The 27,344-nt window shown below is 36.2% G+C and overlaps 1 protein-coding gene across 5 annotated transcripts in view; it reads right to left on the bottom strand.

The window, feature by feature from the left end:
- Positions 1-27,344, bottom strand: part of NF1 (neurofibromin 1) — a 262,407-nt gene that overhangs the window by 157,859 nt on the left and 77,204 nt on the right. For 3 of the 5 annotated variants that reach the window (XM_055577184.1, XM_055577188.1, XM_055577185.1), the window contains exons 9-15: positions 19,748-19,921; positions 18,301-18,423; positions 17,971-18,045; positions 16,339-16,368; positions 12,646-12,777; positions 10,388-10,522; positions 6,759-6,872 (exon numbers count right to left, since the gene is read on the bottom strand). In XM_055577184.1, the coding sequence (XP_055433159.1) occupies positions 6,759-6,872; positions 10,388-10,522; positions 12,646-12,777; positions 16,339-16,368; positions 17,971-18,045; positions 18,301-18,423; positions 19,748-19,921 (783 nt within the window). The remainder of the gene's footprint in view (positions 1-6,758; positions 6,873-10,387; positions 10,523-12,645; positions 12,778-16,338; positions 16,369-17,970; positions 18,046-18,300; positions 18,424-19,747; positions 19,922-27,344) is intronic. The other 2 variants (XM_055577186.1, XM_055577187.1) reach the window with 1 other exon arrangement.

Raw genomic sequence — 27,344 nt, 5'->3', positions numbered from 1 at the left:
CCGCCACGGGTGTACACGTGTTCCCCATCCGGAACCCCCCTCCCACCTCCCTCCCCATACCATCCCTCTGGGTCATCCCAGTGCACCAGCCCCAAGCTTCCTGTATCCTGCATCGAATCTGGACTGGCGATTTGTTTCTTATATGATATTATACATGTTTTAATGCCATTCTCCCAAATCATCCCCCTACCTTCTCCCACAGAGTCCAAAAGACTGTTCTATACATCTGTGTCTCTTTTGCTGTCTCGTATACAGGGTTATTGTAACCATCTTTCTAAATTCCATATATATGCGTTAGTATACTGTATTGGTGTTTTTCTTTCTCCCTTACTTCACTCTGTATAATAGGCTCCAGTTTCATCCACCTCATTAGAACTGATTCAAATGTATTCTTTTTAATGGCTGAGTAATACTCCACTGTGTATATGTACCACAGCTTTCTTATCCATTCATCTACTGATGGACATCTAGGTTGCTGCCATGTCCTGGCTATTATAAACAGTGCTGTGATGAACATCAGGGTACATGTGTCTCTTTCAATTTTGGTTTCCTCAGTGTGTATGCCCAGCAGTGGGACTGCTGGATCATAAGGCAGTTCTATTTCCAGTTTTTTAAGGAATCTCCATACTGTTCTCCATAGTGGCTGTACTAGTTTGCATTCCCACCAACAGTGTAAGAGGGTTCCCTTTTCTCCACACCCTCTCCAGCATTTATTGCTTGTAGACTTTTGGATCGCAGCCATTCTGACTGGTGTGAAATGGTACCTCATTGTGGTTTTGATTTGCATTTCTCTGATAATGAGGGATGTTGAGCATCTTTTCATGTGTTTGTTAGCCATCTGTATGTCTTCTTTGGAGAAATGTCTATTTAGTTCTTTGGCCCATTTTTTGATTGGGTCGTTTATTTTTCTGGAATTGAGCTGCAGGAGTTGCTTGTGTATTTTTGAGATTAGTTGTTTGTCAGTTGCTTCATTTGCTATTATTTTCTCCCATTCTGAAGGCTGTCTTTTCACAGGTATACCTTTCTTACAGCAATCCTGCATCCACGTAAAATTTGTCTTTTGAATATGAGAAAGACATTTAATAAAAAAGACAAGGTTTCATGCCTACTGGAGTAGTTGCAGCAACAGCTTCATGAATTTCCATTTTTCTCCCTCAACAGTCTGTACGGTGGATTCATTTATCTTGAAATGGCAGACAACCACAGCTGCGTATTTCAATCTTTAGCACATATCAAACAATTCAACTTTAATGTCATGACTTTTCTCTGCTTTCATTGCTAGTGCACTTTGTGTCGGTCACAAGGTATGGTACTGCACCAAACATGATGAAAAATACATGAGAACCCACGAGATCGCTTTTTGCTGATATACAATTTAGTGGGAGAGAGAAACTTCTCAGAGAACATTTTAAGCAGATACGACACTTGAGCTCACCCAACAGTAACAAAACACAGATATGTAGTTATTACAATAGTATAGTATGTAGTACAGTTAACGTTATGCAGCTAGGATTTTTTATTTTTTGGCCACATCAGATGGCACATGGGATCTTAAATTCCCTGACTAGGGATCGAACCCAAGACCCTGCATTAGAAGGGCTGAGTCTCAACCACTAAATCACCAGGGAAATCCTCTATGCAATTATGATTTAATATTGCATCTTTACATTTGCTTACATTTTTTTTTGACTGTGAAAGACATCATGTACAGTATGTAAGCTTTTGTAAATTTTAACTTTTTATAGTATATTTATATATATTTATGTAGTAAATGATAATATTTGGATAAACAACAAGGTTTACTGTATAGCACAGGAAATATGTGATAAAACATAATGGAAAAGAATATTAGAAAAGAATGGATATATATAAATTGAATTACTTTGCTGTATAGTAGAGATTAACATATTGTAAATCAAATATATTTCAATTAGTGAAAGTTAGTCAGTCGTGTCTGACTCTTTATGACCCCCATGGACTACATGGTCCATGAAATTCTCCAGGCCAGAATACTGGAGTGGTTAGCCATTCCCTTCTCCAGGGATATTCCCAACCTAGGGATTAAAACCAGGTCTCGTGTTGCAGGCGGATTCTTTACCAGCTGAGCCAAAAGGGAAACCCAAGAAGACTGGAGTGGGTAGCCTATCCCTTTTCCAGCAGATCTACCCAACCCAGGAATCAAAACCAGGGTCTCCTGCATTGCAGTGGATTCTTTACCAACTGAGCCATCAGGGAAGCCAAAAAAATTTTTTTTTAATTTTTTGTAATATTTCAATTAAAAAAAGCAAAAAGATGTAATAAATGATCCCCCCAAAATGATAATATAGACTAGTATCCAGATATATTATATGCCATGACATACCTTTTCTTAATTGTTTTGATATTGCGAGGCCAACAATTTACCTGCAGGTTTTTTCAAACTGTCACAAATACACAAAAATGTTTTCAATATGTCCAAAAAATCTGCATATAACTGGACCTGCACAGTTCACACCCATGCTGTTCAAGGGTCAAAATCACTTGATATTTCATAAACCTTTCTGTTATTTGCTATCTAGCTTAATTTCAATGCAGTCATAAAAAAATTCTGAATGATTTGAATCCTTCAGAATTTGTATGACACTTACTCAAGATATACTAAACGTCCCATATGTACTTGAAAAGAAAATGCACTTATTCAATGTAGTTCTCCATATGTGTCAAATAGGTCAAATTTGATAATCATGTTTTTCAAATCTTCTATCCTTACTATTTGTTTACTGGCTTTTTCTATCAGATATTGAGAAAGGTATAATTAAGTATCTCGCTATAACTATGTATGTCTATCTGTCCTTTTACATGTTTTTATATTATATATTTAGAAATTTTATGTATTTTTGCTTTATATATTTTAAATCTTTGTTATTAGACTCACATCAAGTTTTATTTTTGGATGGATTGGATCCTTTTGTAATAATATGATGTGTCTCTGTATCATCCAACAGAGAATAACCTAAATACATAAAGCAAATATCAACAGATATAAAGGGAGAAACTGACAGTAACACAATAATAGTAGGTGATTCTGACACACCGTTTACATCAATGGACAGATCATCCACACAGAAAGCCAATAAGGAAACACTGGCCTTAAACAACACATTAGACTAGATTAACAGATATACAGAAAACATTCCATCCAAAAGCAGCAGAATACACACTCCTTTCCAGGTGTACATGGAACAGTCTTCAAGATAGATCACATGCTAGACCACAAAACAAGTCTCAATAAATTTAAGAAGACTGAAATCATATCAAGATTCTTTTCCAACCACAACACTATGAGACTAGACATCAAGGAAAAAAATATGGAAAGCACAACTATATGGAAGTTGCCAATGGGTTACTGAAGAAATCAAAGAAATAAAAAGATACCTGCAGACAAATGAAAATGAAAACACGATGATCCAAAATCTATGGGATGCAACATAAGCAGTTCTAAGAGGGAAGATTCCCCCTAGTTCTAAGAGGAAGCCTAGCCCAGGAAACTAGAAAAATCTGAAATAAACAAGTTAAACCTAAAGGAATGAAAAAAAGAACAAACAAAACCCAAAGTTAGTAGAAGAAAATTATAAAGATCAGAGCAGAAATATTTAAATAGAGACTAAAAAATAAAAGATCAATGAACCTAACAGCAGTTCTTTGAAAAGATAAAACTGATAAACTTTTAGCCAGACTCATCAAGAAAAAAAGGGAGAGGGCCTAAAATATAAAATCAGAAATGAAAAAGGTGAAGTTGTATTTCTGGAACCACAGAAGTACAAAGGATCATAAGAGATTACTATGAACAGTTACATGTTAATAAAATGGATACTCTAGAAAAAAAAACAAATTCCTAGAAAGGTACAATCTTCAAGACTGACTCAAGAAGAAATAGAAAATATGAACAGACCATATTGAAATTGTATCACCAGTAATGAAACTGAATCAATAATAAAAAAATTCTCAACAAACAAAAGCTCAGGACCAGATGGTTTCACAGGTGAATTCTACCATTTAGTGAAGAGCTAACACCTATCCTTCCCAAACTATTACATAGGAAGGACTGCTTCCTCCCTCATTTTATGAAGCTACCACCTTGATACCAAAATTAGACAAATATATCACAAAAAAATTGTAGGCCAATATCACTGATGAATACAGATGTAAAAATTCTCAACAAAGTATTAGTAAAAAATTAGCAAAATACATTAAAAGGATCACACACCATGATCAAGTGGGATTTATGCCAGGGATGCAAGAATGTTTTAATATCTACAAATCAGCCAATGTGATACATTAACAAACTGAAAAATAAAAATCCTACAATCATCTCAATTGACGCAGGAAAAAGCTTCTGATAAAATTCAACATCAATCTGTGATCAAAAACAACTCTCTGGAAAGTGGGCATAGAGGGAACATACCTCAACAAAGGCCAATTACAACAGACCGACAGCTAACATCAATATTCAATGGTAAAAACCTGAAAGCATTTCCTTGTAAAATCAAGGGAAAAAGACAAGGATGCTCTTTCTTGCCACTTTTATTCAACACAGTTTGGAAGTCCTAGTCACAGCAATCAGAGAAGAAAAAGAAATTAAAGAAATCCAAATTGGAAAGGAAGATTAAAACTGTCACTGTTCACAGATGACACGATACACATAGAAAATCCTACAGACAGCTACCAAAAAACTATTAGAATTCATCAATAAATTCAGTAAAGTTACAGGGTGCAAAATTAATATACAGAAATCTGCCACATTTCTTTACACTAATTATGAAATACTAGAAAGAAATTCATGAAACAATCCCATTTACCATTGCATCAAAAAAAAAGTTATATACCTTGGAATAAACCTACCTAAGGAGGCAAAAGACCTATACTCCAAAAGACTGAAAGACACTGATCAAAGAAATTGAAGATAACACACAGATTGATAGATACACTATGTTCTTGGGTTGGAAGAATCAATACTGTTGGAATGACTATACTACCCAAAGCACTCTACAGATTTAATGCAATCCCTATCAAAATTCCAATGGTATTTTTCAGAGAATCATAAAAAAATAATTTTAAAATTTGTATGGAAACACAAAGGATTTAGAAAAGCCAAAACAAACTTGAGAAGGAACAGACCTGGAGGAATCATGCCCCCTGACCTTAGACTGTACTATAAAACTACAGTCATCAAAACAGTATGGAACTAGCACAAAACCAGATACACTGATCAATGGAACAGGATAGAGGACCCAAAAATAAGCCCATGCACTTACGGCCAAACTATGACAAAGGGGACAAGAATACACAATGGAGAAAAGACAGCCTCTACAATAAGTGGTGCTGAGAAAACTGGACAGCAGTTTTCCTTACATAAAATAAGGAAATTAGAACATTCTCTAACACAATACATAAAAATAAACTCAAAATGGATTAAAGACTTAAATGCAAGACCAGAAACCATAAAACTCCTAGAGGAAATATAAGCAGAACACTCTTTGACATAAACGGTAGCAGTATTTTTTTTAGATCTGTCTCCTAAGGCAAGGGACGCAAAAGTAAACAAATTGGACCTAATTAAACTTAAAAGCTTTTGCACAGCAAAGGAAACCATTGACAAAATGCAAAAACAGCCTACTGAATGGGAGAAAATATTTGCAAATAATATGACTGATAAGAGATTAATATTCAACATACATAAATAGCTCATACAATTCAACATTAAAAAAAAAAAAAACCAAACAACCCAATTTTTAAAAATCGGCAAAAGAACTGAATACACATGTTTTCAAAGAAGACATACAAATAGACAACAGGCATATGAAAAGATGCTCAACATCCCTGATCATCAGGGAAATGAAAATCAAAACCACATGATATGTTACTTCACACCTGTCAGGATGGCTGTCATCAAAAAGAACACAAATAACAAATGATAGTGAGAGCATGGAGCAAAGGGAACCCTTGTACATTGTTGGCAGGAATGTAAATTGGTACAGCCACTGTACAGCACAGTATGTAGGTTCTTTAAAAAAACTAAAAATAGAACTACCATATAACCCAGCAATTCCACTTCTGGGTACATATCCATAAAAACTAAAAACACTAATTAGAAAAGGTACATACACCCCAATGTTTATAACAGTATTATTTACAATTCCCAAGATACAGAAACAACCTAAGTGTCCATCAATGGACATATGAATGTGTCTTTATATACATGAATGTATAAAGATGTGTGTGTGTGTACATATATATATACACACACACATACATACACACAATAGAATACTATTCAGTCATAAAAAAAGAAAGAAATTTTGCCATTTGCAGCAATGCAGATGGACTTGGTGGACATTATGCTATATAAAATAAGTCAGAGAAAGACCATATGATATCACTTATATGTGGAAACTGAAAAATCCACAAACTAGTGAATATAACAAAAAAGAAGCAGACTCACAAATATAGAAAACAAACTAGTGGTTACCAGTAGAGGGAGTTCCGGGGGTGGACAATACAGGTATTGGGGAGTGGAAGGTACAAACTGCTGGATGTAAGGTGGGCTCAAGGATGTACTGTACAACATGGGGAATACAGGCAATATTTTGTAGCAACTCTAAATGGAAAGTAACCATTAAAAATTGGATAAAAAATTTTTAAGGAACAGAATTTAAAAAACGAGAATCTACATAGTTACAATGCTACATTTAAGAGCCTAGAATTCATTTTCCCCTTACCTCCATTGCTTCCTGGGCAATCTCTGGCATGTGTGACTGAGGGACCAGTTGGACAAGCCCTGTAATTAATTCTGCAGTACTGCCCTGGGTTTCAGGCCCCTGTTTTCTTGGATTCTGCAAAGAAAAAAGCAAATTTCAATTAAAAACAAAATCACAGGACAGGGGCCAAAGGGTGGAGGGAATGGAGACTGACAGCTAATGGGTTTTAGGTTTATTGTTGAGGTGATAAAAGTGTTCTAGACCTAGACAGTGTGATGGCTACACAGCCTTGTATACACAAAACCCAGTGAACTGTCACTTTAAGAGGCAAATTTCATCATATGTGAATTTTACCTCAAAAATAAACACTATAAGATTTTTTAAAATTAAAAAGCTGCTGGGAGGGAGATGGGAGGGGGGTTCATGACGGGGGGACACATGTGTACCCGCAGCTGATTCATGTCGATGTATAGCAAAAACCACCACAATATTGTAAAGTAACTATCCTCCAATTAAAATAAATAAATTAATTTTAAAAACTGCTCTTGTTAAGAATTATCTTAATCTACATCTATACTTCTTCATTAATTTAAATAATATCCAGAGAAAATTCTAATTAAAACAAAAACTAGGTACTAGCTTTTCATAAGAAATTATATCAATAATAGGAGAAATAAATTATTTTTTTCAGCAACACTACATTGACTAAATAATATATCTCTGAATTGGAACTTACGGTTTTGGATCTCAAAACTACTGTGATGAAAGGCAAAGTACATGCATGCTTGATGAGAATGACACAGTTATCCTGTGTTGCCCTTTTGTCCAACACAAGGACCTAACCACATTCACATAACACTAGTAATATTAGTGTTAATGTTAATCCACACCTCCAGATACCCATACTTCAGGCTTTTTCACGGTAGAAAGACATTGAATACAAAGCAAAATGGTATATATAAATGTGAATGTCTACCTACTTAAAGAGACTAAAATGCTTCCTTGTAACTTGGAAGAATCTATTTCCATTTCAAGCATATATGGTTCATTTAAGTGAAGCCAATACAACTAGTGCTCTTATTTTATTTTGCTAACTCCCTTACCCCCATGCGTGTGTGTGTGTGTATATTTATGTATCAGAAAATAGGCCATTTTGAACTCTATATATATATATATAATTTCAATTAAAAGCAAAAGGTATAAAGGACAGAAAATAATCAGATCAACAAGTTTAAACTGCAGATGAAAAAGAACTATGAAGCTACATGCTGGTATGAGCACCTGTAACAGAAAAATGTGGTATAATCAGGAATGCTTCCTTAGGGCTGTGATAACAGCTCAGAATTAGTAGGAATTACTATGTGAAGAGGAGAGGGATGCATATTGTAGGCAGAGGATTTCAAGTGCATGGACAGGCAGGAAGGAATGTAGTAAGAGGGAGTGAAAGGCAGGCCATCATAACTAGGGTAAAGAAGACAAATATAACTCTAGATGTTGCAGAGGTGATTGGTGGGAGTCAAAAGTTGCATGACATTATAGGTCTATTAGGAGTTCAGTCTCTATCCTCAAAGCTATTTCAACCAAAAGATTTTAAGCTGGGCAGAAAGCATAATATTTTCTTTTTGAAGAGATAACTGTAACTTTAGTGGAGAGAAATGATTAAAAGAAAGCAGGAAATGATGTAAGTTGAACAACTAGGAACCTTGAAAAATTCAGAGTAATATGATTTAAGATAGAGACAGTAAAGACAGAAGACAATAAAAATGCATTACTTTAAAATATCATGATTGAGATCATTTAATAGTTATTCCTATATTTATCCTACTTACAAAAATTTAGGTTTTTTATAAGTAAAAATATAAAATAATCAAATATTTACAATGAATCTTTCACTATTTTAACTTACCTTTCATTACTCTGAGAAAAGTGGTTTAACCACTAGATGGCAGCAAAGAAGATAATTTCAACTTTGATCTGTCTCTGCCTGCTAATTTCAAACTTGGAAAATTGCTTAAATTCTTGTTCCTTGACAATAAAATATTTAACACAGAAGGCACTGGTGACTTTGATGCATTCTTTGATCCTGAATTACATCCAAGCAAACAGAGTGATGCTAATTTATGACATGCATGATGAAATAACACCTCAAGTAATGTGTGCTACATAACAAAGAAATGAGGGGAAAAGGTATTTCATTCCTTTTATAAAGTCTTAATAATAGATTTTAAGACTTTTTCCATACCAAAGTTCTAACAATTTCTTCTATCAGACTTCCAAATTTGGATGGACTTTTCAAAGAGTTCAAAACAACATAGGCCATTCTGGGGGTCACTAATCCTTTTGGGAATTCTGTTTCTCCTCCCTCTCTTAGAAAAACATATTTTTTAAATTCAGGGGGTTCAAAGAACTCTTGAAACTATGGACGTCAGTTTATATACTTCTACAGTATAGTAATTTGAAAAATACACCATCAAAATTAAAAGTATACTTAGCACTTAAGCCTGTTACTCAAAGCAACAGGAAATTGTTTTAGATACTGTTTTCCCAGGACTGGAAAATTTCACAGAGGTTAAATATGTTATGCTATGAGCTTCAAAATATATTTCTGCTATGTTTGGGGCATTAATAATATTAATGTTAATGTTAACTGTATTTTAATAATAGTAATAACATCCTAACATTTATGTAGTACTCATTATGCATCTATTCTGCATTGTTCCTAAGAGCATAACATGTAATATCTCAGTCTGCTTAACAATACGAATTATTATCATTATCACAATATTTCAAATAAGAAAACTAAAGCACATGGATTTCCCTGGTGGTCCAGTGGTTAAGACTCCACACTTCCAAAGCAAGGGGCATGGGTTCAATCCCTGGTTGCGGAACTGGCTCAACCCCCAGTCAGGGAACTAAGATCCTGCAGGACCTGTGCTGTGGTCAAGAAATAAAACTAAAGCATAGAGAGGTTAAGTCACCCAAATCACATAGCTAGTAAGTCTCCAGAGGCCATGCTTTTCAGCATTTCATATAACTGCCACTCATTTTCATTTGTTAGTTCCTAACTATCTTGTATATTACAGTAATGCTCTCAGAAATCTAATACCAACTCAGGCTGTAAAACAAGAGTAACCACAATACTTGAGTGCTAACCATACTCGTTTTTATCTCCTTTTCCTCCCAATACAGTATAGCCAGGAAAAGTCAGTGATAATAAAAAGCTGATGATAGGAAGAAATAAGGATATAAGAACTCAATTTTTAGGCAACAGTGACTGGAGACTTAAAAAAAAAAACAAAACTGAACAGATATAGGAAGCACTTGATTTATGTCTGCTTCATTATATCCAGACCCCATCCTAGGATTATATCTGAATAATACATAATCTGGTAGCAGGGTATGGACAGAAGACCTCACCAAAATATGTTAGTTTAATGATAAGAAAAAATAAGACAAAAGAGTAAGATCTGATCTAATTATATTAGTAATCTCTGTAAGTTCACTTTCTTAGGAATGTCAAGTTTCATGTATGATCAGGAAGGTTCAGTAAGTGTTCTTGAGCTAACAATCACCTTCAAGGTTTTGGCATTTTAGTAAAACCAAATTAAGTTAGTATAATAATTTCAAGGAATTTTATAAAAACTACTCACACAAAGCAAGAGCTTCGGATCTGCATGAATTAGTTTCACCATGGACAAGAGAAGATACTTGTAGCTTCTTGTCTCCAGGTCTGTAGGTTTTTCTTTAAATTTAAGGCTTGTTACTTTTTCTTTAAATGTAAGACTCTAAAAACAAAAATATGACATTCACCTTCTAAGAATCAGACATCAGAATCATGATAATAGCTATTCAACATTTTCAAATAAATCTATTTTTTAAAAACTTTGAAAAATAAAGGGACATATTATATACCGCCAAATGTGTGGTATTAGTAGAAACATTCAATAGAAAGTATAAGATTAACACAATCAAGCTTAAAAAGCAAATAAAAAGTATTTTTGCAATGTCTATATTGTTCTTAATTTTGTTGTCGTTATTCAGACTCTAAGTTGTATCTGACTCATTGCAACCCCATGGACTACAGCACGGCAGGCTCCCTGGTCCTCCACTATCTCTGAGTTCTGAGTTTGCTCAAATTCATGCCCACTGAGTCCGTGATGCTATCTAACATCTCATCCTCTGGCACCCCTTTCTCCTTCTGCCTTCCATCTTTCCCAGCATCAGGGTCTTTTCCAATGAGTCAGCTCTTCATATCAGGTAGCCAAAGTATTGGAGCTTCAGCTTTAGCAACAGTTCTTCCAATAAATATTCAGGGTTGATTTCCTTTAGGATTGACTGATTTGATCTCCTTGCTGACCAAAGGATTCTCAAGTCTTTTCCAGCACCACAACTCGAAAGCATCAATTCTTCAGTGCTCAGCCTTCCTCTTACATTATTCTTATATAATCTTATATATATTCTTATATAATCTTGCAAAAAGTTTAAGCGAAAATCCGCTAAGATACTAAAATCTTTAAAATAAGGTTGGTTGACTCCTATGTTAAAAACAATTTTCCAAATGTTAAAACAGGGATAAGATATTTATTCTATAGCTCTCACAGATATAGTGAGTAACTCATGTAATAAAATATCTCATATACATATAAACATTTCATAGAAACAACAATGACATTATCAACTGTAAGATGCACCAATATTTTATGTATCATAAGGAATGAAAACTGTCAACTGCAAGATATCATACAAATAAGATCCACTCCCAAATTCAGAAATGTTAAACAGGTGCTTCTTAGAATTGATGGAATATGCTAGACAGGCAATCTCTGTATTTAATAGTTTAACTTTTTCTTTTTCCTTTAATGGCATTCCATCTCTCAAGTTACAGAATGCATGTATTTTGCCAGAAGAACACTGATAGAACAAAGAGAGCTTTCTTTGAGAAAAATTCAATCATGGAAAATGTGTTTCAATTACAGAGATACTATTGTAGAATACTATAATTATGGATGCTATTCAACCAAAAATCCAACATTATATTCTGGATCCAATACTACCTTTTTTATCTATTCTTATAAAACATTTCCCCTTTTCTTTTTTAGAAGGAAACAAAAATACATGCTTTTGACATGTATGTTTTTATATGCACATAGTGTTCTTGCCTGGAGAATCCCAGGGACGGGGGAGCCTGGTGGGCTGCCGTCTATGGGGTCGCACAGAGTCGGACATGACTGAAGCAACTTAGCAGCAGCAGCATATGCAAATTACACAGATGGGAGATTATCCAGCATCTATGGACTCTTAATAAAAAATGTCCATGTAAGCAAGCAGATGCGTTATCTATAACATGCAGCAATTATTCCCAATGTTTATGTGTGAGAAAAGTGTTTGTTATAATGCCCAAGAGCACTGAAGGTTTTTGTCCTTTTGTTTAATGAAATATGAGATATTTTTAAATATAAACTTTGAATTTTACTTCTAATTTTCTGTGTGCAATATGTAGCATCCAATGGGCAAAACAGTGACTTAGCAGGAACATTCACTCTAGCCCAGGAGTCAGTTTCCCCTACTCATCCCCAAAAGATAAAGAGCTAATCAAAGTATTTTGATTAGTAAGGAAAAATTAAAGGAAAAAGAAACAAAAAAAAAGAAAAGGTGACATTCACTAAGATTTTAACAGCATTTTGTTAGAAAATATCTCTAAGAAAAATAAGTTTAACCCACTGAAATAATGGAAAACATACATCATTAACTAGCATTGCAACAATACTGCAGTATTAGACATACCACAATTCTTATTGAAAAGTCTTATTTGATTTTCTAAAATAATCAAAACAGCAAGAATGGGATAAAGACAGTGAAAAAATGCAATCTCAAGAAGGTGGAATTCAAAATTCATGATTAATCTTACCGGTGCCATTCGTATTGCTGGGTGTGCTCCACAACCCTGGACTGCTTTATGAAGTGTTTCACCAAACATATTTCGAAGTTCAACTGAGTGGCAATATACAGCATCAATCTTAGGCCACCAATCCAATGCAGACTGGGGGAAAACAGAGACCATACGAAAGAAAAGTCCAAATCTGCACGAGTTATATGCTCTGGTTATCACTGTGGTTTCATGGTTGACTACTTCGTAAGAAACTTTCTAAGACCATGCAAACACACACTATGATTTCCAAAGTCTTCAAGTAATATCTTTAATTCAAACACCAAACCATACATCTATTTTAAAATATCATACTGAACATGAGACAAATAGCCCACTGCATGAGCATGAACATATGAGACTGTCTTTTCTCACTGATAATCTAATGAATCTGAAAAGCAAAGATTTAGAGAGCTAATTCTGTAGCCAATCTTTTTTTTTGTAAGTTTAATGTTTTACACATTTCAGAAACGTATGCATATATAGTATATATTTTCCCAAAGCAAGAATGCTGTTATCAGTTTTAAAAGAGATCAATGGTTCAACACAGTGTTGAATATGTGGTAAACTATTATTTATACACCTACAGACAAACAGCAATGATAATTACAACATGAAATTAGTAAATGAGATAAAGCTATTAGTAAACCTATAATCTTAAATTGATATGCAATGATGGCACAATACGTGAGAAGACTAATGATCACCACAAAGACAAAATGATCATAGCTAAATATTTTTAAAGGTAACTGGTTTTTTTAATGTAAATATCTTTCTGTAGTTCAACTTGTTTAGCTTTGGTTCTAGTCTTTAGTGCCTATTTTATTTGAAAGTGTATCTTTAACTTTTAAATGAAGTAATAACTATATTATGAAAAATGACAGCTATGAAAATCACTAAAACTATTAAGTTTGTCTCTCTGTGAATACAAAAATGACTGGATGAATTTTTCACTACATAATGGAGAGTATGCAAGGAACAGGATTACTTAAAATACAGGCTTTATAATACTCCTGTAATAAAAAATACCTGAAAGAACAATTTGAAACAGTAGATAAGGGGATATAATAGCTTCATATCCTGTTCCCAAGTTCCTTCTAATTCAACACTAAGCTAATTAAATTCTCAGCATCTAATTTCTTTAGCCCTAACCCTTAGAATATTTTGAGGAGCATCGGGTTATATTACCCAAACCTCAGATTTGGGATTATGAACTCTACTGAATTGTTGTTATTTAGTCACTACATCGTGTCTGACTCTTTTGTGACCCCACAGACTGTAACCCACCAGGTTCCTTCTGTCCAAGAGATTTTCCAGACAAGAATACTGGAGTGGAAAAAAAAAAAAAGAATACTGGAGTGAGTTGCATTTTCTACTCCAGGGAATCTTCTCAACTTAAAGATCAACCCACGTTTCCTGCTTGGCAGGCAGATTCTCCACTTGGCAGGTGGAGCCACATCTATGAATGTGTGTGTGCGTGCTCAGTCGCATCCAACTCTCTGTGACTCCATCGACTGCAGCCTGCCTGCATCCCCTGTCCATGGGATTTTTCAGGCAAGAATACTGAAGTGGGTTGCCATTTCCTACTTCAGGGGATCTTCACAACCCAGGGTTTGAACCTTCGTCTCTTGCATCTCCTGTACTGGCAGGCAGATTCGTTACCATTAGTGCCACCAGGGAAGCCAAGACACATCTACAGTGTACTATAAAACCAACTTACAAAATAAAATCAATACTTAATTCCACTCACAAAAAAACTTCAAAGCTATGAGGGAAGAAAAACTTCTATTTGGACAGTATGGTTGTCTCCATTTTTCTCTCAAATTCTTTATTTACTTCCTAACAAATGATTAAGTTTTATTAGTTTAGTTATATAGTGAATTCCTTACACTTTAGTCAATTTGGTCAGCTGACTTGCCCCAGGCAATCAATACTCCTTGATTTCCATATACTTACTAATTTATACAGCTTGTGTTAATCAACTTAAAGTAACAAAAGCTGAATAATCACAAAATGCACTGAGATAAGGGTTTCATACTGAGACCTCATACTGAACTCATGTCAGAAACTGCTTAAAGACATACGCATCCCATGTAACATCCTATCCAAATTATTATGTCATTGTGATAGCTGCTGAAACTGTCTCATGGTACCAGGTATACCCTACATGATTTTAACTTAAGATGTAGTTACTGACATAATTGCTATTTTATATAACAAATAAAGTCATTCATTTTAAAGTAAAAGATACACTTTCAAATAAAACAGGCACTAAAACCTGGACATCATGTAGTTGGTAAAAACTTTAGGGTTCCAAGCAATTATTAAATGTGTCCTTTCAGAAACTAGTCAATTAAAGTAGACTTATTCTTTTTTGTCCTTGAAAATCCTAAGTTTATTGTCAAGTAAATGGCAATACTTTTATAATATGAGCAAATCATATGGCAATTCTTCATGATTATTTCAATAAATTTCACATGCCTTGGAAATAATTTCTCTCAGCAGAAAGAGATCATCTCATTCTCAATATGTGAACTATCCATAAGTAAACTACAGCAAATTGCTATAAGGAAAAAACAATAGTAAGTATTAAGTACTATACCAGCTACAGCATGTTACACTGATGGGTGAAATATTTGGTTCCTATTGTATATATTATTTCCCAATGATAACAACATATCTAAACTAACCTAAAGGAAGCCTATAAAGATTAAGCACATAACAAAGATTTTATAGCTAAAATTCATCACTTATGGCATTCCATAATAAAAAAGATGACAGAACTACCCGTATCATTTTCGAAACGGATAAAAAGCTTAAATTATAATCAAATTCGAACAGTTACTAGACTTTCAGATTTCTTAAGAAGAAACGGGGGGACTCTTTTAGACCTAAAAACAGTACTTGTGAACTGAATATGAGTATGTGTCATGAAAGCAAAACAAAACTGTAAACATTATTACTACTTCTACATAAACCCTCAAAACCACATCAGTAATAAAACTTTTATCTAATTTGAGAATGCGGTAATTTTTAAAAATCTGTGAACTGGCTAAAGAACCGAGGAAGAAGAGAGCTCATGAGGTGTATTGAACCAAGAATCATTTAAAAGAAAATCTTTTACTATGAATAAATTTAAGATTAGGAGTTCAAATACCTAAGAAAAATTTCATGTGGTTTCAAGACAAAATATTTCTATAATAACTACATTCAGTGAATTCCATAATAGTCAATTCTATAAATTTGCTTATGTACACATAGTCCTTTTCAGTCAGAAAATACTTTAGATTCAGTATGTATTAGCCTCAAACCAAAGGAAAGAAAAACCCTAACAAGAAACAATTTATCAATCTATTATGTTATGATAAAGTATCATTATTAAGGTCCAATTTTAAAACTATTTTATAGACTCAAACTTATGCTCCTTTTCAAGCTACTCATTAAAAGGTTACTGATGCTTACTTAATATTTTAAAAGTTTAATCAATACAGGTTTTTCTTTACAAAAATAGATTTCTTAGACGTGGCCTGATACAGACACACTCCACCTTCACACATGCAGTACGCATTAGAGTATAGGAGGATGCACAACCACTTCACCATATACACTGAGGCATGCATGAAGTACCACTCCAGGCATGCTTTAAACCCACAAAGGAGCAGCTCAGCCACTTACAGCAGTGCCAAGTCCATGCTTGAAAGTGCTCTATATATTCAATTGTAGACAAAAATATTTCACAATTAAAGTAACTAGCCACAGAGTATCAAAAAAGTATATACTTGGGTTTATTAAATATAAGCTTTAAGCATTTATGTAAACCATCCACTCTAAAAAATGGAATGTTTTTAGTATTATAAGCCAAAGGATAAAAAAAGCAGTAACATTTTATTTCTGAATTACACATAAAATTGAAACGTAAAAATCATTGTTGTTTCTTTTTAAATAATGGCCTTGAAAATAAACCTTAAGGGCACAATGTCCTGGCTCATTACACTGGCAAAAGGAAAGCATAAAATTTTCTAAGTTTTTACTACAAATATACCTTATCTGCCATATCAGATTCATTAAACTTTCCCTTTTGAAAGAAATAGTAGTTAATGTTACTTCTACTTGTAACTGATCCTCAACTGAGAGAGGAATCATTCCCTCGGGCATTTTTAGTTATTCATAAAGTCTGGGGGCACAGATGGGAGAGGAAGGAAGTGGCGCAAATGGTACTTAATGAAATGAGGACCAAGGATACTGAATGTCCTACAATACACAAAGCAGTTCTGCATAACAAAGACTGTCCTGACCGAAAATGCTACTAGCACCCCACTGAGAAAAACTAAATGTGTCACTAATAGTTTTATTAATAGTTATTACTCTTCTGCAGGAATGGATAAAAGAAAATGTGGCAGAATTTGGTATAATTCAATACATCCAAGGCAATGAAGGTGGGAAGGACATCTTTAACTCCCCAGAGATACACTCTTAACGTGAAATATTACTATAAAGAGGACAAGTATACCTAAGTTAACAATGATTAAAGTCTTTTTTTAAGGGAGGAAAAAATTAAAAAGTTGAACAATTTACACATACATGTGAGTATCTAAAAATGGATGAAAGTGGAGCTACTATAAATAACACCTGAAAACCCTCAAAATATGATTTAGAAGAACAGAATTTTTTAAATCCCTGGTCCAAATATGGTAAGGTTACTATCTTTCCACTTAACATACTGACATCAGAGTTGAAGCCTTCACAAGTACCTTTTAATGCATTAACTTATTTTGTCTGATATGATTTTGTATCGTATAAACACCTCAAAGTATCGAAGTATCATTTCATTTGTTTAAGGAAGAAAAGTACAAATATGACTCACCATTTTTATTTAATGTACATAATGGGCTACAACATAAATACTGCTACTTTTAACTTAAACAGTAAGGTGACAATTCAGAATGTATCAAATGCTGGGAAACAGCTGAGTATTAAAATAATACATAGAGCTTTAGGATGAAAATGTTAAATTATATTTTCAGGGACACTGTTCTCAAGGGTTTTGATCCAAAAATCTTTTAAGTTTAATCTTTCCAAAGGATCCTATTAACTCCATCTTCCTCAGTAAGGGTCCTGGGATCCAGATTAAATATGAAAAATACAATTGTATATCAGTTATTAGATAGAATCTTGTATGAGAAATCTTCCTGTATCATACATCTATATTCAAAATCTTTTGTAAACCAGAAACACCTTTCTTAAAAAGAAATAAGATAGGAAGAAAGAAAAAATTTTAAGCAATTTAGCAATACCTTTTGGACTTACATTGGTGATGATTCGATGGAGTGAATTTACCAGCACATAGTGAAATGTAGAAGGGGAATTCTGAGCCAGGCAGATCTACAGAGGAAAGAAAAAAACAGTAAACTATGTTTTTCTATGAGAAAAATATATAGTAATATATACGAGGACAAAAGGAACAACAAAAAAGAAATGTTTAAAAAACAGAATATATTTTTTAGGATCTTGAAATTAACTTTAACATATAAAAAGAAATTCCGATAAAGGTGCACTCTATCATCTTTCTACTCATTTCACATTTATAAAGGATCAATGGCATCAGTAAATGAAACTGATCCAAATCGATGCTCTTACCTTGAAGTGTTGGTTATTGTGAGGGCTTATCCGGAAGCAAGAGACAAGGCAGTCGATCATTAGGTCCACATCTGCCGGCTGACTGCCCCTCGAGAATGGCTTACTCGGATTAAACAGCAGGTTCTATGAAAATTCCAAGCGAAAACAAAAGCTTTTCACGCAGTGTTTTTTCTACTAGTATTTAATAACAACATATAATCCACACAGATGGCAGTAACATGTAGTTGCCAGAAGAAACATAAAGTGCTAATATTGTGGCTCATGATAAAATTCTTACTAGACCACATATGGTTCCTTTCAGGCCCAAATTTCTACATTATTTTATACCCAAGTCTGAATATTTATGGAAATTTAAGAAAACTGGTTAATTCTGTGTTTTCTTCATATTCTAAGCCACTTAATGTAGCCCGAGGAGCAACAGCAAAAGCAGGTCCTACGAATTTAAAAAGTAAAAGTGAAAGTCACTTAAGTTCAGTTCAGTCCAGTCGTTCAGTCGTGTCCGACTCTTTGCGACCCCACGAATTGCAGCACGCCAGGCCTCCCTGTCCATCACCAACTCCCAGAGTTTACTCAAACTCATGTCCATGGAATCGGTGATGCCATCCAGCCATTTCATCCTCTGTCGTCCCCTTTTCCTCCTGCCCCCGATCCTTCCCAGCATCAGAGTCTTTTCCAATGAGTCAACTCTTCACATGAGGTGGCCAAAGTATTAGAGTTTCAGCTTTAGCATCAGTCCTTCCAATGAACACCCAGGACTGATCTCCTTTAGGATGGACTGGTTGGATCTCCTTGCAGTCCAAGGGACTCTCAAGAGTCTTCTCCAACACCACAGTTCAAAAGCATCAACTCTTCGGCGCTCAGCTTTCTTCACAGTCCAACTCTCACATCCATACATGACCACTGGAAAAACCATAGCCTTGACTAGACGGACCTTTGTTGGCAAAGTAATGTCTCTGCTTTTGAATATGCTGTCTAGGTTGGTCATAACTTTCCTTCCAAGGAGTAAGCGTCTTTTAATTTCATGGCTGCAGTCACCATCTGCAGTGATTTTGGAGCCCCCAAAAATAACACTGTTTCCACTGTTTTGCCATCTATTTGCCATGAAGTGATGGGACCAGATGCCATGATCTTAGTTTTCTGAACATTGAGCTTTAAGTCACATAGTCGTGTCCAACTCTGTGCAATCCCATGGACTATACAGTCCACGGAATTCTCCAGGCCAGAATATTGGAGTGGGTAGCCGTTCCCTTCTCCAGGGGATCTTTCCAACCCAGGGATTGAACCCAGGTCTCCTGCATTGCAGGCAGAGCTTAGCCACAAGGAAGAAGACTCAGAACCTCTATGTTAGCAATGATCTTCAAAATAAACTAGTATAGTATTTATACAAGAGATTTATTTTTCATTTAATATTTTTAAGTTTGTATAAGAGAAATAATAAGCATGTTACCTTAAGATCAACCACCATGGACTGAACCAGTAGAAAGATGACAGAGTTATCTTCCCAATTGATGTAAGTACTTGCTTTACACAGTTTGACACAGGCGATTGCAGCACTTTCAGTGAGCTGCCTGCTTCCTCCATGGCCGGCAAGTGCTTTTCGCAGACTGTCCAGAAACAACTTCTACAAAATCCAAATGCAGCAATGAGGTAATATATGAAATTTCTTGGATTTTAGACTGATCTAATAAAGTAACAAATTACCAGCCACTAAAAACTGTACAGAAATACTGATACATAATTGATACTCGTGGTTTTAAATTTCATAATTTTAAGTAGTTGTCATAATTTAAATGATTCTTGAATCAAAAAAATAAAAATAAAAAAAAGAATCTGTTGTTCCCTTTCTTTGCTGAATTATTAAAGGAACATGAGAAACAGTCCTTCCCAAACAATGTACTTGACTTCTCAACCCTGAATTTAGCCAATCAAATTCTCTTTTTATATTACCTTTAATTTCTAAACACTATTCTTTCTTGGTTATGGTCTATCTCAAACTGTTCCATCTTTACCTAAAACTGCAGGCTATATCCAACCTTCAGCCTTCTAACTAAGGATACGACACACTGAAAGCTGTTCGATTGCTCTAAATTCCATTCTGCACAGAAAATTATGCAGCTTGTAGAATACAGCTCCCTGACCTGGGATTGGACTGGGGTCCTCTGCATTGGGAGCACAGAGTCTTAGCCACTGGACCACCAGGGAAGTTCCTAATCCTAATCTTTAGATTTTTTCTAACTGCCTAAAGAATAAAGTTGAAACTCAAACTGGCTCACAATGTCTTCCAGATTACTCACTATCTGCTCTTCATCTTCACTTATAATTGCCTGTGAGCACCTTCCACTTTCTAGCTAACTTTTCTGAATATACCTTCAACATTTTTAGATCTATTTTCTTGATTTCCCTGGCTTGAATAACACTCATCTTTCTCTAATCTAAATTCCTTTCTTATTTCAAGTTCAACTAAGGTTCCACACCTCCTCCATAAAACTTTCCTCACTATTCAAGCTTTATTTGAATAGGTAAATACCTGGTAAACAGGTATTCTTGATAAATAATTTTTTATCCATAAAGAAATAACTTGGAATTCTAGGGAGACAGCAGTCTAAGCTATCCTTGACTCCCGATTTTTCCCCTAGCTCCTTCATTCCTTGGTCTCCATGTTCATCTCTTGTTTCTTGAGTTACAGTCATATTTCTCAGCCTCTCTTACAGTTAAATATGGCTATATGAATGAGTTCAATCAATGGAATGTGAATGAAAGTGATCCATGCCATTTAAGGGCCTGGCCCACAAAAATCCTCAGCATGCTTTTTTCTATGCTATCTTTTTTCCTTCTGGCTGGCAGAATGGAAACAACTCCTATAAAAGCCATGTATGAAAAAAAATGGCAGAATCTTTGCTGGCCAAGGTCCTAAGAAATCACAAAGAGGGAGACTGTCCTACAGAGCTACTCAGTACTATTTCATTAAGTATAAGAAAGTTCTATTGTGTTGAGCTGTTATACTACCTACCCTAATACAGATAGTAATACAACTAAAAATAATAATAAAATTTAGAAGTTGAAAAAAGAGAACTGCTTTTCACATATGATCTGCAGTCTAGGACTGGTGTAAATTAAAGCTGGATCTGATCTGTTTAGGGTTATATTTATTTGTTGTTTACTCCCTTGCTTCTTTTATCAGATCAGATCAGTTGCTCAGTCATGTCCGACTCTTTGCGACCCCATGAATCACAGCACGCCAGGCCTCCCTGTCCATCACCAATTCCCGGAGTTCACCCAGACTCACGTCCATCGAGTCAGTGATGCCATCCAGCCATCTCATCCTCTGTCGTTCCCTTCTCCTCCTGCCCCCAATCCCTCCCAGCATCAGAGTCTTCTCCAATGAGTCAACTCTTCACATGAGGTGGCCAAAGTACTGGAGTTTCAGTGCTAGGCATGATTTCAACTATAGCGCGCCGGCTGCGACGAACCATGCAGAAGCATGGCCGAGAGGAGCTACCCCTCACCCAAGGTCAGGGGCAGCGACGGAGAGTGCCAGGCTGCGACGGTGCAGGAGCAGCCGAGAGGAGCTACCCCATGCCCGAGGTTAGGGGTGGCGGCCGAGAGGAGCTACCCCATGTCCAAGGAGCGGCAGCTGTGTGGGTGCAGGAGGGCCAAGAGGAGCTACTCCACATTCAAGACTTACTCCACGTTCAAGGTCAGGAGGGGTGGTCGTGAGGAGATACCCCTCATCCAAGGTAAGGAGCAACAGCTGCACTTTGCTGGAGTAGCCGTGAAGAGATACCCCACGTCCAAGGTAAGAGAAACCCAAGTAAGACGGTAGGTGTTGCCAGAGGGCATCAGAGGACAGACACACTGAAACCATAATCACAGAAAACTAGCCAATCTGATCACACGGACCACAGCCTTGTCTAACTCAATGAAACTAAGCCATGCCGTGTGGGGCCACCCAAGACGGGCAGGAATGGTGGAGAGGTCTGACAGAATGTGGTCCACTGGAGAAGGGAATGCCAAACCACTTCAGTATTCTTGCCTTGAGAATCCCATGAACAGTATGAAAAGGTAAAATGATAGGATACTGAAAGAGGAAATCCCCAGGTTGGTAAGTGTCCGATATGCTACTGGAGATCAGTGGAGAAATAACTTCAGAAAGAATGAAGGGATGGAGCCAAAGTAAAAACAATACCCAGCTATGGATGTGACTGGTGATAGGAGCAAGGTCTGATGCTGTAAAGAGCAATACTGCATAGGAACCTGGAATGTTAGGTCCATGAATCAAGGCAAATTGGAAGTGGTCAAACAGGAGACGGCAAGAGTGAACGTTGACATTCTAGGAATCAGTGAACTAAAATACACTGGAATCGGTGAATTTAACTCAGATGACCATTATATCTACTACTGTGGACAGGAATCAGTTAGGAGAAATGGAGTAGCCATCATGGTCAACAAAAGAGTCAGAAATGCAGTACTTGTATGCAATCTCAAGAACGACAGAATGATCTCTATTCGTTTCGAAGGCAAACCATTCAATATCATGCTAATTCAAGCCTATGCCCCAACCAGTAACGCTGAAGTTGAACAGTTCTATGAAGACCTATAAGACCTTTTAGAACTAACACCAAAAAAGAATGTCCTTTTCATTATAGGGGACTGGAATGAAGAAGTAGGAAGTCAAGAGATACCTGAAGTAACAGGCAAATTTGGCCTTGGAGTACAGAATGAAGCAGGGCAAAGGCTAATAAGAGTTTTGCCAAGAGAATGCACTGGTCATAGCAAACACCCTCTTCCAACAACACAAGAGAAGACTCTATACATGGACATCACCAGATGGTCAACACCAAAATCAGATTGTTATATTCTTTGCAGCCAAAGATGGAGAAGCTCTATACAGTCAGCAAAAACAAGACCGGGAGCTGACTGTGGCTCAGATCATGAACTCCTTATTGCCAAATGGAGACTTAAATTGAAGCAAGTAGGAAAAACCACTAGACCATTCCAGTATGACCTAAATCAAATCCCTTATGATTATACAGTGGAAGTGAGAAACAGATTTAAGGGACTAGATCTGATAGATAGAGTGCCTGATGAACTATGGACTGAGGTTCGTGACACTGTACAGGAGACAGGGATCAAGATCATCCCCAAGAAAGAGAAATGCAAAAAAGCAAAATAGCTGTCTGAGGAGGCCTTACAAATAGCTGTGAAAAGAAGAGAAGCGAACAGCAAAGGAGAAAAGAAAAGATATAAGCATCTGAATGCAGAGTTCCAAAGAATAGCAAGGAGAGATAAGAAAGCCTTCCTCAGCAATCAATGCAAAGAAATAGAGGAAAACAACAGAATGGGGAAGACTAGAGATCTCTTCAAGAAAATTAGAGATACCAAGGGGACATTTCATGCAAAGATGGGCACAATAAAGGACAGAAATGGTAGGGACCTAACAGAAGCAGAAGATATTAAGAAGAGGTGGCAAGAATACACAGAAGAACTGTACAAAAAAGATCTTCATGACCCAGATAATCACGATGGTGTGATCACTGACCTAGAGCCAGACATCCTGGAATGTGAAGTCAAGTGGGCCTTAGGAAGCATCACTGCGAACAAAGCTAGTGGAGGTGATGGAATTCCAGTGGAGCGCTTTCAAATCCTGAAAGATGATGCTGTGAAAGTGCTGCACTCAATATGCCAGCAAATTTGGTAAACTCAGCAGTGGCCACAGGACTGGAAAAGGTCAGTTTTCATTCCAATCCCAAAGAAAGGCAATGCCAAAGAATGCTCAAACTACCGCACAATTGCACTCATCTCATACACTAGTCAAGTAATGCTCAAAATTCTCCAAGCCAGGTCAGCAATCCATGAACTGTGAACTTCCTGATGTTCAAGCTGGTTTTAGAAAAGGCAGAGGAACCAGAGATCAAATTGCCAACATCCGCTGGATCATGGAAAAAGCAAGAGAGTTCCAGAAAAACATCGATTTCTGCTTTCTTGACTATGCCAAAGCTTTTGACTGTGTGGATCACAATAAACTGTGGAAAATTCTTCAAGAGATGGGAATACCAGACCACCTGATCTGCCTCTTGAGAAATTTGTATGCAGGTCAGGAAGCAACAGTTAGAACTGGACACGGAACAAAAGACTGGTTCCAAATAGGAAAAGGAGTTCGTCAAGGCTGTATATGTGTCACCCTGTTTATTTGACTTATATGCAGAGTACTTCATGAGAAACGCTGGGCTGGAAGAAGCACAAGCTGGAATCAAGATTGCCGGGAGAAGTATCAATAACCTCAGATATGCAGATGACACCACCCTTACGGCAGAAAGTGAAGAGGAACTAAAAAGCCTCTTGATGAAGGTGGAAGAGGAGAGTGAAAAAGTTGGCTTAACGCTCAACATTCAAAACTAAGATCATGGCATCTGGTCCCATCACTTCATGGGAAATAGATGGGGAAACAGTGGAAACAGTGTCAGATTTTATTTTGGGGGGCTCCAAAATCACTGCAGATGGTGACTGCAGCCATGAAATTAAAAGACGCTTACTCCTTGGAAGGAAAGTTATGACCAACCTAGATAGCATATTCAAAAGCAGAGACATTACTTTGCCAACAAAGGTCCGTCTAGTCAAGGCTATGGTTTTTCCAGTGGTCATGTATGGATGTGAGAGTTGGACTGTGATGAAAGCTGAGCACCGAAGAGTTGATGCTTTTGAACTGTGGTGTTGGAGAAGACTCTTGAGAGTCCCTTGGACTGCAAGGAGATCCAACCAGTCCATTCTGAAGGAGATCAGCCCTGGGATTTCTTTGGAAGGAGTAATGCTGAAGCTGAAACTCCAATACTTTGGCCACCTCATGTGAAGAGTTGACTCATTTGAAAAGACCCTGATTCTGGGAAGGATCGGGGGCAGGAGGAGAAGGGGAAGACAGAGGATGAGATGGTTGGATGGCAGCACCAACTCGATGGACATGAGTTTGGGTAAACTCTAGGAGTTGGTGATAGACAAGGAGGCCTGGAGTGCTGTGATTCATGGGGTCGCAAAGAGTTGGACACGACTGAGCGACTGAACTGATCTGACTGAAGCATGACTACCAAAGCCTGCGAGGAGCTCTGCCACAGTGCCAAAGGCTACCTGTGGGAGCCCAGCCAGCAAAACCAAGCATTTCTCACAGGATACTAGCTCAAGACACCTATAGGGTAGTTCCAAGAGTGGTTTTAAAGATTTATATTAAATTCTGCACCCTACTGAAATGATATACATTCTACTGTGATGACTGTGGGGCACTTTTTTTAAACAAATATGTACCACTATTTTCTAACCACAGTTAAATTTTTTAAATCACCCAAAAGCTACCAATTTGGAAACTATAAAACATTCCTCTAAGTCAAATATGGTATCATTATTTAAGAGAAATCAGAGATTTAAAACTACTAAAATTAAGAACACTTCATCTGAAAACCAAGACCGCTACAAGAAAGTATTCAAAACCTTATAGAAAGTTCGACAATTTTTTAAAAAGGTGGAAATAGATGAACTAAACCATTACCTCAAAAAATAAATGCTATAAAATATAAAGTTATAAGACCAAGTTTTTAAAGGCCAACAGTATAAATAAACTCTAGTAAACATGAATAAGGAAAAATGAGACATATTAGAAATGAGGAAACAGTCATAAACATGGATACTGAAGAAAATAATTAGAAGATAATATATAAATATTATAAACATATTGTCTACATATTTCTATATTATAAATAAAATATGCAGACATAGATATACATACTCTTTATTGATAAAACTGAAAAATATATCTATCAAAGATCAAAGAATAAACTGTTAAAAGTTACCTTAAAAGAGACAAAAATTCCTCAAAAAAAAAAAAAAGCTAACTATTCACACTGAAATGGTTGAGTAAATGAGGCTCATTAGTGTAACAGAATATTACCAAATACTTATATGAAAGTGTTAGATCTCTATCAACTATTTTGAGGAACAGATAAAATTGTCTTTTAAGTAAATAGAGTAATATGTATAAAATTATTTCATTTAAAAAATATAACAACCATCATATATGTGTATGTATTTTCATACAAACGACCAAGTAGATATGAATCGAAGGATACACCTATGAATAAAGGATAACCATTAACACTCATTAGCATATTAGAAATATGACTAGAAAAGAGAATAAATTAAAAATAATACATTTTTTTAAAACCAGAAAGATTTAAGATCTAAATTGTTTAACCTAGCAAAGTACTAAAAATATATACATACATGCTAAGTTGCTTCAGAATACTGGAGTGGGTTGCCATGCCCTCCTCCAGGGGATCTTCCCAAAACAGGGACTGAACCCAGGTCTCCTGCATTGCAGGTGGATGCTTTACTGTCTGAGCCAGCAGGGAAGCCCAAGAATACTGGAGTGGGTTGCCATGCCCTCCTCCTGAATTGCACGCACACACATGTGCGCACGCTTCCTGGTGACACAAGTGGTAGAAAACCCGCCTGCCAATGCAGAAGACATAGAAGATGTGGATTCGATTCCTGGATTGGGAAGATCCCCTGGAAGAGGGCATGGCAACCCACTCCAGTATTCTTGCCTGGAGAACCCCAAGGACAGACAAGCCTGGAGGCTACAGTCCAAAGGGTAGCAAAGAGTCGGACACGACTGAAGCGACTTAAAACAGCACAGCACACATATATATATATGCCTATTTCAAAACTCTTGGGTAGTGCCAGACACAAAGGTCACAGAGTGTATGATTCCATTTATATGAAATGTGCAGAATAAGCAAATACAGAGACAGAACATAGATCAGTGGCTGCCAGGGACTGGGGTGAAAGGGGAATAATGAATGACTGTTAACAGGCATAAGGTTTTTTTGTGGAGATGATGAAAAATTTCTGGAATTAGTGGTAGTGATTATACAACTTTTGGTTGAGTATACTAAAAACCACTGAATTATACACTTTAAAAGGTAAATCTTATAGTATGTGAATTATATCTCAATAAAATGAATAAATAAATCTTGGGGAGGAGAGAACTGACCCAAAAA

This window comes from Bubalus kerabau, chromosome 4, assembly GCF_029407905.1.
Source record: "Bubalus kerabau isolate K-KA32 ecotype Philippines breed swamp buffalo chromosome 4, PCC_UOA_SB_1v2, whole genome shotgun sequence".
NCBI classification, from domain to species: domain Eukaryota; kingdom Metazoa; phylum Chordata; class Mammalia; order Artiodactyla; family Bovidae; genus Bubalus; species Bubalus kerabau.
This window is presented reverse-complemented; position numbering and strand designations above follow the sequence as displayed.